The following is a 13,010-nucleotide window of genomic DNA, read 5'->3' on the forward strand; positions in this document are numbered from 1 at the left end:
CTTAAGTCGCAAAACAGCATGAGTCTCAAATATACAACCATCAGATTAGGACTGAAAAAATGCTGCCCAATATTTGTAGTCCTGGTCAGATGATCTTACCAAAATAAGGAAATCTCATATGGTTAACTGTGATATGTAAACCATTATTCCAGTTTGAATCATTTAAACTAACAGGTATTGATACAAATTGTTTTTGACACACTTCTGTTTTATTTAATACTCTTAGTTCATTGCAGGTTATTGTTCTGTCAAGCTGATTTTGTTATATATATTTGTGCTTGTTGTTAATTGCAATAAGAGGCCTTGAGGGCTGTTATTTTAAAAAAGGCAGGGCAGGAAGTAAACCTTTGAAACATAATTCATTCAACAGATTGCATTTTCAAAGAGATTACAAATTAACTCAAGTGATTGATTCATTCACCTTTAAATTGCAAAAGAGACTGCTCAGCATTTTTCTATTCATTTTCATAATGAGCTTTTCAGAAAGACTATGCTAAATATGTGTTTTGGATCTCAAAGGATTGGAAACAAATGTGATTTCTTTATATTTAGTTACAGTGTTCAGGTGATTTACTGCCATTAGACTAGAGGAAGAGCTGGACTTTTTTTGTTATTGTTACGGTAAAGAAGATGATATTGGAATATATTGACATTTTTGGGTCAGCATAAAGTAATATCTATGAAGCTGTGGCATATGAAAAAACATTTGTTTTGAAGGGTTGTAGCATAAGAGATATGAATTTTATTTTTAGAGAATAGAAAAGTGTTTTAAAGTAAAATCTTTCTGAACCTTGAACAAAAACAAAGTAATTTTAAGATTAAGAACCTTGTAAACATATAGCCTTTTATGTGTGTGTGTGTGAGAGAGAGAGAATCTGAACATCATCTGCTTATGGCCATTAAATCCTTTAGCATAAATCCATTCAAAATCTCAGATTTTTGAAAATTGTTTCCACATAGGCACTACTCACTCAAGATTTCAAGTAAATATAAATCAACCATCTTATATTTCAAAACACTAATAAATATGCCAAGCAACAAGGACAAAAAGAAGGAGAGCAAATGGATGCTGAAAGAGTTGTATCTCCCCCAGGGGTGGGTTTCACTTACCTTTGCTACCGGTTCGCTTGCGTGTGTGCCACTTCTGCAAATGTGCAGAAGCTTCTGCACGTGCGCAGAGCATATTTGATGACGTCCAGATGAGTGGGCGGAGCCTCCCGCCACCGCTGCTACCAATTTGCCTGAACCAGGGCAAACCGGTAGCAACCCACCACTGATCTCCCTATGCCAGAACATGGTGTTTCCACTTCTAATGAAAATAAGTTAAAAATGCGAATTATTTAGATCTAAATAATCATCAGCTGGAGAGGTGTGTGCTAATATACCATGGCAGAGCATATATATTTACTTTCTCAAATATGTATATGCTATCAAATGTCATCTTACATATATAAGAGTAAAAAAAATGCCTCAAAGAATAAAAAATAATGTCAGACCAAATGAAAATGAGGAAAGTCTATGATGGTAGAATTTTAGTATGTCCAACGTGTCCAGCATGTAAACTGGTCATGATGCTTAAATGAATGTTTGTTTTGCAAACATGAATGCATTGATAGGACAACTGAACTCCCCCCCCCCATTTTGTACTATTTCCTTGACCTGAAGTAATATAAATGACAACCTTTATGTCTCCATAATTCTTTACAGCCTGCAGATTTTTGATAGTATACTTTTAATTTTGCTAGTAATTTATTGACATGGTGCCAGATTTTGTTTGAGTCACTTATTCACAGTCTACTAGTAAGCAACACAGTGATGGATGATGCTTCCAACCAGGGGTGGGTTCTACTTACCTTTACTACTGGTTCGCAACGGGATCGTGCACCTTGCTTCTGTGCAACAACAGTATTTGGGCAAGTTGACAGGAAAAATATGCAGGAATTTGCAACCATTCAAAATTGTCCACAGAATTGAGAAAATAAATAAATAAACTAAGCTACAAGTGGGCAAAACTAGACATCCCCCAGGTTAATATCCATCTTTTAAAAGATGAAGAGAATACAGTGAACTATTTTGTGATGTTTAAAGGAACAGCCAAAAATGGCCAAAAGACAGGTGGCTGACAATATTAGCATCTGTGTTTACTGGGAAAGCTTTAAGAGTATACAGCAGCATTCCAGCAGGAAATGCAAAAATGGGAAGGCACTGGAAAACTTGTAATTCTGCAACAATATATTGTAATTCCAGCTTCATATTGGCAGAGTTTCAAAGGATTATGATGTTGAGGAAAGCATTTGAGAATTACCAGCTAGGTTTCCATTTATGTGAAGAATGGGTATAACCCAAAGTTCAGACTTGTAAAGAAATATTAGAGGAATAATCTGTGATCAGGTTTCCATTATTGTAAGATAAAACTGTATGTGTGAGAGAGAAAGACAGACAGACAAACAGAAGGCACATGGGTAAGGCACAGCTGCAGTAACCTTTTCTCTGTGAAACTTCAAGCAGTGCATCTTAACAATTCTCCCATCTCAGGGACTGAACAAAATGTGTACTCCACAAGGCCCTTACTCTGTGGCATTTCTTCCAAAAGAACTATAGAAAAACATGGCAATTAGTGGTATATTTTTTCTTTGGGGACTTTGTCAGAGAGGCGGGCATCTGCTTTGTAGAAATTGGCCTCAGAGCATATATTCTTTGTGTGAGGATCAGTCACTTCTGAAGGCACATGTGCTGCAGTTTTTTTAAATGAATTGGGCTCCCACCGGGCCTTTTACTGCCATGAATTTCAGCAGCATAAAATACCTGCCTGGCATTACCTCTGAAAGTTTAATATAGTTTTGATGGTAAACTATGGGTGTCTAAAATTTTTAAAAGTAAAGTTTATTGCACCAGTAATTCAGGAAAAACAATTTCTAAAACTCTTGACATATTTAGCCAGAGGGTTAGTGGTGGCAAAGAAATAGAAATTTTTGTTGAGAGCCACCATGTACCTGGAATTAAAATCCATCTGTCTTGGAAAGGGTAAAGGATGTTTTGCATGACACACAGATGCTCCAGCATTTCACTATAAATCATCTCTAAAACTAACTTTGTCCTTACTTCTGAAAGAATAATTCTCTATTAGGATTTCCAGGTGGCAAATCAAGCTACTTTTGTTGTCAGTTTTTAAAGAGAACTAGCCAAGGGTAATATTTGGATAAGTCTGAGGCTCCTGTCACTTTGACCCTTAAATCACATTCTTATTTTTACCCACAGAGAGAAAGACAGTGGCACTCACCTTGTAAAAATGGGAATTATTTCCTACTTTGTTACTGTTTTTTTAAAACCAATTTTATTAAGCTTCAAAGAAAGATAAGGAATACAAATAAGGAAACTGTAAAAGATTTAAAAAGGGGAGGAGGGATCAAAGAGGGAAGAAGTTAAAAAGTGACAAGAAAAAAGAAAAAATACGCAAAAAAATGACTTCCAACTTTCTTCAGTAAAGATACAAATATGTAATAAAATAGCCTCTTACTCTAAATTAAAACAAAACCATAAACAATATACAAACTAAACCAGAGATGGGTTTCAGCAGGTTCTGACCAGTTCTGGAGAACTGGTAGTGGAAATTTTGAGTAGTTCTGACTGGCCCCACCCCCATCTATTCTCTCAAGTCCCAGCTGATCGGGAAGAAATGGGGATTTTGCAGTAACCTTCCCCTGGATTGGGGAGGAAATGGAGATTTTACAGTATCCTTTCCCTGGAGTGGGGTGGGAATGGGGATTTATAGTATCCTTCCCCTGCCACACCCACCAGGTCACACCCACCAAGCCACACCCACAGAACCGGTAGTAAAAAATGTTGAAACCCACCACTGAACTAAACAATAAAAAATTGTATAGCAAAATAACCACTTATTCTAAGTGTAAACATAAATCTTAACAACATACATACATACATATATATAATTTATATTTTGCTTAAAAAGAAATAAAGGGTGACTAGTATCGATATATTTCAAGCTATTTAGCTCTCATCAGCTAGCCATACCCTTACTTGGATTTGAATTTGGGCTGCCTGCATGTTAGGCACTTGTATTAACCTCTGAGCCACAAGTTCTCCTCCCTTTGTCAGCTTGAGCCAGGGGAGAGATTAAATGTTTTTCTATCGAAGCACCTGGTCCACCACAACATCCTCCCTCCCACATGTTGGGATAGACCAGGTGCCTCGATAGAATATACACACGCACACACACGCACATGCACACATACATGTGTATGTGTGTATATATATATATAGATATAATACAATATTTTGTAATGATAACAAATTAGAAACCTAATCATCAAACCCTAAAACCAAAACTACATTTTTATCTTTCTCAGTTAAGAAGTTCACATATGGTCTCCATATAGAAACAAAGTCAAATAAACTTTTATCTTTGGGCTTTCATCAAAGTAGTCAATTTTGCTATCTCTGCCAGTTCCATTAATTTCACTATCCAGTATTCATTTGTGGGAATTTATATCTTTCCCCTGCTGCCCATATAAAAGTCTTGCTGCAATTGTCATATACAAAACTATTTTGTTATTGCAAATAAATCAAGGGAATCCATAGGGAGAGGGTCAGAAAGTCAAGAAAACTTCTAAAACCACACAACTGAATTGTGAAACATGTAGAAAAGGACCAGGACTTCAACTACATGGTTGTGGCTGCCATCCTAATTTTTAGACATCTCCCACATCTCTCCCTCATATGAATTACCACCTTTCTCCTGCTTTCATTTTTCACTGCAGATTCAGTCACTTTCAAAGTCACCTTGTTAATATATCAAAATATTTATTTTAAAAATCACATTAAAAAAAATGTTTGTTTGTTTTTTGCTTTCTTTACTTCCTCTGTACACCCTGATATTATTTTCAAAAGCATCTTTAGCATTTGTTAATTCTGTTTGTGATGGGGTGAGTGTTTTGGAAAATTTTACAGAACTCAAATGACATTTGTATTTTGGACTGCAGTTTTCCCAGTCTGACACATTTTAATTCAGAATCAGGTGAGATGAAATCCAGTACAACTAGAAGGCACCAGCTTGAGGGAAAAAATATTTTAAAAATGTTAAACCTAAACAGAACCAGTATCATGAAGTGGTTAAGGTGCTGGAGTAGGAGTGGGGAGCTCTAGATTCTAGCCCCCTCACCCCCCCCTTAGGTATGGAAGCCAGCTTGGCAGTCTTGACCAATCACTTCTTCTCCACCCTAATCTGTATCAGGCTCTGCAACAAGCCAAATGCAAAATATACTCCTTTGTTGTATTATGCATTGTGTAAACTAAGCAAACAAAACAAATAGATCTTGCATCTAGTAAGACTAATACAAAGAACAATAAAAACAATGATCACAAACTAACAATAATAACAATAAAAGTTTACCATTTCAATCCAAACTTCAACTAATTTGAGCAGTATTCTAACCAAAAAAGCAGCTTTTTCTGCATTTGTAATAAAGCACTTCATCAATTTTTTTTTGAGAAAGCATGCAGTGGATTATTTCAAGGAGAAGCATTGGCCTCATATATCTTTTATCATATAAGTGTATGCATATGTGTGTGTGTGTGTGTGTGTGTGTGTGTGTGTGTGTGTGTGTGTGTGTGTAGGTCTTTGGTTATTCTGGTTTTCTCCTACGTAAAATTGGAAGTATCTTGGCGACATTTCGACGAAGTCTCATTCGTCATCTTCATGCTGGTGTTTTTGGCGTCGTGCTTCTAGGAGAAAGCTTCTCATTGCTCCTAGAAGCACGAAGCCGAAAACAACAGCCTGAAGATGACGAATGAGACTTCGTCGAAACATCGCCAAGATACTTCCAATTTTATGTGGGAGAAAACCCGAATAACCAAAGACCTACATACAAACACCCATGAAAACCTTAGAAAACATATATATATATATATATATATATATATATATATATATATATATATATATATATATATATATATATATATATATATATACATGCATACATACATATATACACATACACACAACAGCAGTGGTGGGTTTCAAAAATTTTTACTACCGGTTCTGTGGGTGTGGCTTGGTGGCGTGCCACAGCTTGGTGGGCGTGGCAGGGGAAGGATACTGTAAAATCTCCATTCCCTCCCCACTCCAGGGGAAGGTTACTGCAAAATCCCCATTTCCTCCCAATCAACTGGGACTCGGGAGGCAGAGAATAGATGGGGGTAGGGCCAGCCAGAGGTGGTATTTGCCGGTTCTCTGAACTACTCAAAATTTCCACTACCGGTTCTCCAGAACTGGTCAGAACCTGCTGAAACCCACCTCTGACACACAGTCTAAGCAAGCCTTTAAAAACACTGTTTGAACCTTTTCTGTAAGGTAGTAGTAATACTGATCATAAAATTATTGTTATTGAAATGACAGGTGCCTTATTCTGATTGCTGGAAAAAGAAACAAGAGAAAGCAATGCATTAATTATTATAGCTGGAGTTAGTCTGCAATTTTTTCTAGCACTGCTTTTTATTGTTTTGTTTGTTTACAGATGAGCAACTGCAGTAACTCAAGCAAGAAAACTTATTATTTGTTTTTATGAAGTTTTCTCAATTTGGTGACCCAAAGGAATCCATGAAACAAAAGTAATGATCTCAAAGAATAGATCCTGGGAGGAAGGGAAAAACAACTCCAGAACTTTCTACTTTCAGTTGTCTCTCATTGATCCTTAAGTAACTCTCCAGCCTGTATATTGCCAAATAGAGTAAAATGCTAAGCAAAGCAGATGCTGGGTTGTAGTTCTGGAATTCTGTAAACCATGAACTTGGAAGAAACATATTCAAGGCACTGAAGGAAAAAAGAAGTTGATTATGGCACTGTGTCTCCCTTTATGGATGGCGACAACTCTGCCAATATTGAAGCCAAAAATGACAAAATTAGAAACAGAAGCAGTGTAGTGGTTATCTCTAGATAGTAACTATAGAGATAACCATTATGCTACTTCTGTTTTTAATTATTCATATTTTTGCTCTCTGTGGTCCAAACCTTTCTTTAAAAAAAAGATCCTCACTAAGAAAATATCTGCCCTTCATTATATATGTAATTAATAAAGAAGTGTTAGGTTTTAGTCCTAAAATTTCTTAGTACTAGAATTAGGTTGAGATGAAGCAAGCTTCCTCAAAAGGGAGAGAAAAGATTAATGGAGCATTAACTCTCTCGTCCTGCTGCTAGCACAGAAAATCTTAGCGGCCACAAAATAGGGTTAGTCTAGGAACTCCCTCTTATTGCTTTTTTTGCTATTCAAACCCCTGCATCTATATAGTCTGTTATGCATCAAACTGATTAACTCATCATAGCATTTTTTTTAAAAGGGGGGTCAAAAATGGGGGAAAATGAAAGACATTACATCCATTTAGTGACACTTGTGATTGCTGGAAATCTTTCAAGAACTGTTTCTTTCCATTTGGCCAGATACTCATGATTGTCCATTGACATCATACAAGTGGATACTGTGAGGATAGTAGCTGAATAGGCCATTGTGCTCTGGAAATACAGACATGAAGAAAAATAATAGTGACTTCCACCAGTTTGTTGAACATGCCGATATTTATTTTATTTCACTGAAATTGATAGATGAACTTTTTCTCTGGTATATGTAGCTTACATTATTATTACTTTGTTCATGGATCTTGTTATTCAGGTTCATAAGCTCTGACTTACAATGGCTAATTTTAATTTTAAAGATAATAGCAGTGGTTGGAATAAGATGCCATTTGTCTGAGTGAGAAAAACACTCTAGAGGTGTAATGTTGGAAATTACTCCTGGGACTACAAAACAAAGTAGTAGAAAATGAAGAAGGTAAAGTGCTCTGGGATTTTAGAATTCAAACAGACAAGCATCTGACACATAACACCTCTGATTTAACAGTTGTTGGTAAGAACGACAAAAAAGCCTGGCTGGTGAGCATTGCAATACATGGGGACAATTCCATTTGCAAAGACCTGCAAATGGAAGTAGAATGAATGTTGCAAAAGAAAGCAAAGGTAGTATCAATAATAATAGGCAATTTGAATGTAATCCCAAAAAATTTGGATACAATCGGCATTGACAAAATCACCATCAGTCAATTGCAAAAGGCAGCTTTACTTGGAACAGCCTACATCCTACAAAATTATCTTTAATATAATTAAACAACATCATCTGCCTATCCCAGTCTTTGGGAAGGATTCAATAGGTAGACAAAAATGCCGGATCCTGTCTAAACATCTGATTGACTCTGCAACCAAACATCACTTACTAAATTTATATGCTGCTCAATTCTTAGCGAGTAGTGCAATAGGAATTTCAAGTATTCTCAGGTGTTCTACAGCTTATAGTTCCATTCATGAGGAAGCCACAGAGAGACAAAGTTCTGCTGATTTTAAGGTGCTCAAGAAAGCCTGCAAGGTATTTCTAATTATAGTAGTGTGATAGACCATGGTGATAAAAGGATCCGTAGCTGGTAGAATCCATTCTTAGTAATATCTCAAGTCCTCACAAAGCTTTATTCTGTTTTTCTCTCTTTAAAAAAAGCCACAAAGCAACTAGGGTTCTTTTTTTAAGGGATTTCAGTAGAAATGAGACCTTGCTGGACTGGATGATGGGGCAGCTGTGGAATAGCTACTTCTGCAAATATGCTTTTTCCACTATATGTTTCCTTACCACGTTTGCCCTCTTTTCTTTCTTCTTGTTGTGTCGTGAAAACAGTTGGGTGCTTCTTCAACAAAGGGTTGGATATCTAGAAAAGCCTTTTCGGATCTCCTTGGAGTATACTGCTAATGGAAACAGGAGTGTAGCTGCTGTTGATGCATTTGCAATGAAGAACTGCAGCACAGGTAAATATGAATCTTTTTTTCTCTTCTATGTTGGGGTATTTTGGCTTATTTGATATTACTGGAAAAGGAGATATTTCTTTATGGTATAAGATTTTGACTTTAGAAATAATTGAAGTTTTTTTTCCAGTGGCTTTGTCCTAAACATAAAGCCCAGTACTTAATGTTATAACTGGAGAGTTTGGAAGCCTTGGTGGTACAGCAGACTAAAGTGCTGTTAAGTAGCACTTAGCTGCCAGCTGCCTGCAATTACTGTGAGTTCAAATCTCACTAGGCTCAAGGTTGACTCAGCCTTCCATCCTTCCGAGGTAGGTAAAATGAGGACCCGGATTGTGGGGGCAATAAGCTGACTTTGTGTAAAAAAGAACACCGCTTAGAGGGGGCCAAAAGCCCTACTAAGCAGGTATATACAAAAGTATGAAGGCTATTGCTTAATGCATTGTAAGCCGCCCTGAGTCTCCGGAGAAAGGTGGCATATAAATTAAACCAATAAATAAATAAATAAATAAATAAATAAATAAATAAATAAATAAATAAATAAATAGTTAGTAATATTACTCAGGCCACTACGTTTTGTTCTCATTTTATTTATATGCAGTGTGCTTTATGACTGTATGGTAATATATCTTGATATAAATCATTGCTGAAAGGCAAAAGAGAAATAACAGAAATAAACCATGTCCTCCCCCATGCTGATATAGATGTTGTAATTGTGAATAATAAAATGTCTTGTTTCTTCAAGTTTCTGAAATACCCCCATCTATACTCTTTTAATACTAAACTTTTTAGTTCTATCATGAAGATTTTGAAATTCTCAGCCTCGGCATATAAATATTTTTGACACTGGATTCTTTTGTTATATGCAAGACTGCACTGGCTCTTGTTAAGCAACCATGTTTTATGTCTCCTCTCTTATTGTCTGTACTTTGAGGATTTGAAGAATTCCTGTAGCAATCTGCTTTAAATCCAAGACTCCCCAGTCCATGTTGACAGAATATAGTTAAGACAATTTTTCTCCTTTTGTATTCTCAAGAGGTATTGTGTTTTAACATCTACATTCCCCAACCCATCATGGCTATACTTGTTACTATTTATGTTTGACTCATCTGGAGGGTACAAGATGGCGAAAACTCAGATTCAAAATTACAAAACATATTAGCAGAGAATTCAATCTAATAACTAACTGTAGACTAAGGTTTTCTCTGTATGTACAACAGTTCAGGGTTTGGAAGTGTCTGTAAACCTCAAGTTCTATCACCTGGTGATGATAATTGTGAAAGGGAAAAGGTCTTCTCTGACCATGCTATTTCCTTTACTCCTTTCTCTCTCCAAATCCTCTAAATCCTGTTGATTTGATCAAGATGATTTGGGCTGATTTAGATTAGGGAACGCTGGAAAGCTAGAGATAGAGGGATATACTTCTGGAAGTAGAGGGATAAAATCCTCTCTTTATGCCACACAAGACAAAAATTGAGGAGAGAGGTAGTGAAAATGAACAGCAAATAAGAGCTTGTCAGTTTTGAGAGCTTCCAGTGGCATTGCTCAATATCTTCCCCATGCGGATACTTATTGGATATGCCCTCTTTCATTCTTCTTTCTGTTTTACAGATTTCTAATATTTTGTATTGTATTGTTCTAGCAGTGAGCACAGCTTTAACCCAACTAGAAGTTATCTTTTCCCTGTCCTCATGACTGCCTTCAAAATAGCATTGCTTACTCAAGGTATACTGAGGTATATGGCAATTGATTGCAACAACAAGCTTCTAGTTGCAATGGCACTTTATCATCAGGATGCCATCTTGAGTTAAGACCCTGAGCTTTTTTCTTTCTTTTGAAAGTTCCTCAATCTTACATTATTTCAACCATTTACCACAGAATTCTTTTCCCATTCCATTCTGGTCATTTCTCCTCTCGTGACTTAGAGTCACACAACCCTTCTTGTGCCAAAATAAACATGATGAGGTCAGGCTTCATAACACTTTAATGATGTGGGGCCTCAATTTTGGAAAGCTTTTATGAAAATGTCTAGAGCACTGTTTCTCAGCCTTGGTAACTTTAAGATATTTGGACTTCAACTCCAAGAATTCCTCAGCCAGCATGAGAATGAAAATTGAAGTCTACATGTTTTGAAGTCGCTAAGATTGAAAAAAAAAAAACCTGGTCTAGGCATGTACATTATTAAATTTAGTTGTTCATATTTTTGCTCACAGAGGAAAGGAGAGGAGGAGGGGAGGGAAGGGGAGGAGAGGAGAGGAAAAGGTATGCTGTGACATGGTTTTTAAGCCAGTTTATTGGAAACAAGGTTTCATCCAAGGCTTCATGGAGACAGCTATCTCCAATGTTCTCATAGAATAAACTAAATAAAGACTAAAGCAATAGGGCTATTGAAGGACAATTAGTTTTAATTAAGCCCCTTCAAAGTTCTTTCACAAAAAAATCCCTGCTACAAAGAGTAAAATGAAGCTGCACACATAGACACCATTTTTTTGGCTAATGCCAGAAGAGGCCTGTGAAATTTCACCAAATCCCTTGTTGTGGCCAATTGCATCATCTTTGAGCATCAACAATGCAAATAGTGTCAATTTCCTGTATCAAAGCACCACATTGAGGCAAAGCATGGGTTTTTTTTCATATAGTCCTATAAACTAATCAGTGCAATAAAAATGATATCAAATCTACACATTAATGTAGGAACAGTGAGTTACCTAAAAGCTATTGCAGCACACCCAGCTAAGATAGAAATGTAAATGTAAAATCCCTGAGCAAATAAATAACACGTAAATAAAGGTCTCCCAAAAGGTTCCATTCAATATAATCTTAATTTGGGAGCATACACTGTTACATTATACTGACAATCCTGTCTTGAAAAGAATAAAGATGGAAATGTGATTATTTCTGAGCTGAGCTAGTGTCTCGTAGGATTTTACTGTGATCTAATGGCTTTTTGTCAGGTTGATCAGAAGTCCATAAAATCCCTTTTTAAACTACCCTGAACTTTTGCTTATGAATTATCATTACAGGCATAAATCTAATCTTCTCTTCTGTTGAACCAAATCTTTCCTAGCTAGGGAACTTCAGTTTAGCTTACATTCTGCAGTGTTGGCACAATGTCTTGCTGGGACAAAAATACAGTGTCCTGAATGGCAAACAAAACATACTGTCTTCATTAATGGGGAAAGGCGGCAGGATCTGCATCAGAATATTTCAAAAATATGGAGTAGGGTTCAGGTGAAAGCCAATATTATGTGATCCAGGGGGACCATTGATTTGCTATGGTCCTCCAGTGTTGATATACATAGCAAATAAGAAACAGACTCTGTTTGGTTTTTAGAGATTAAAGTGAGAAGTTTGTTGAATTATATGTGTATTTCATGCCCGGAATAATTGCATTTCTGAGTTCTTGTGTTCCAGTGGGTCTTTCAGATGCTGAGAAAAATGGGTATGAAATGGAACATTTTGCTTTTCTCCAATATAAAGTTTCTGCTGAATCCTCCTTCCAACAACAGTAGAACTCCGACCTGGCACATTTTAATTAAATGTGTAATGAATTCACAGTAGATGGCAGTCTATAGCCAACCTTGGCTAAGCTTGCAAAGACTAAACAGAGATGGTCAGTATTCGAATAGGAGACAACCAGGAAATTCCATTATCTGTAGGCTAGAGGGAGAAATCAATAAAATATCCCAGAAGAAGAAAATGACAAATGTGAAGAAGGCAGTGTCAAAGAAATTGCATTGTTGCCAAAGAAAATATGTCTTTATAATCACCAAGACTAAATATGTTCTTGTTATCACCAAAACTAAAGGACAGCTGTCTTTTCAGTATAAATGTTCAGGCATGCAAGAATGTTTGACAAACAGAATGAAAAAGGACAAGATGGATCCAAATTCCAAGAACTCGTAGCTGCCTTTTTCGTTAATTCATTAACTGCTCTTTTTTTTTCTGTTTAAAAATATGTTTTCATCCTTTTCCACATGGAAGCAATGTTCTGGTAGAAGGAATTGCATCACCAAATAGCAAATTTCTCACTAATAAGCGACCCCAGAATTTATTAACCACTTTTCTACCACTGAACTCCTTAACTGGTTTTATTAATATCCAGCCAATAATTTTAATTTGTTCATTCACAACTACAATAATTGGTATAGCAATA

The 13,010-nt window shown here is 36.4% G+C and overlaps 1 protein-coding gene across 1 annotated transcript in view; it reads left to right on the plus strand.

Annotated features, from left to right (window-relative positions):
• ALK (ALK receptor tyrosine kinase) overlaps positions 1 to 13,010 on the plus strand; it is a 650,975-nt gene that overhangs the window by 423,728 nt on the left and 214,237 nt on the right. Inside the window, exon 5 of the mRNA XM_070957560.1 lies at positions 8,733 to 8,860. Coding sequence (XP_070813661.1) covers positions 8,733 to 8,860 — 128 coding nt within the window. The remainder of the gene's footprint in view (positions 1 to 8,732; positions 8,861 to 13,010) is intronic.

This window comes from Pituophis catenifer, unplaced genomic scaffold, assembly GCF_029215685.1.
Source record: "Pituophis catenifer annectens isolate HBS135680 unplaced genomic scaffold, rPitCat1.0.hap2 SCAF_1, whole genome shotgun sequence".
Lineage (NCBI taxonomy): Eukaryota > Metazoa > Chordata > Lepidosauria > Squamata > Colubridae > Pituophis > Pituophis catenifer.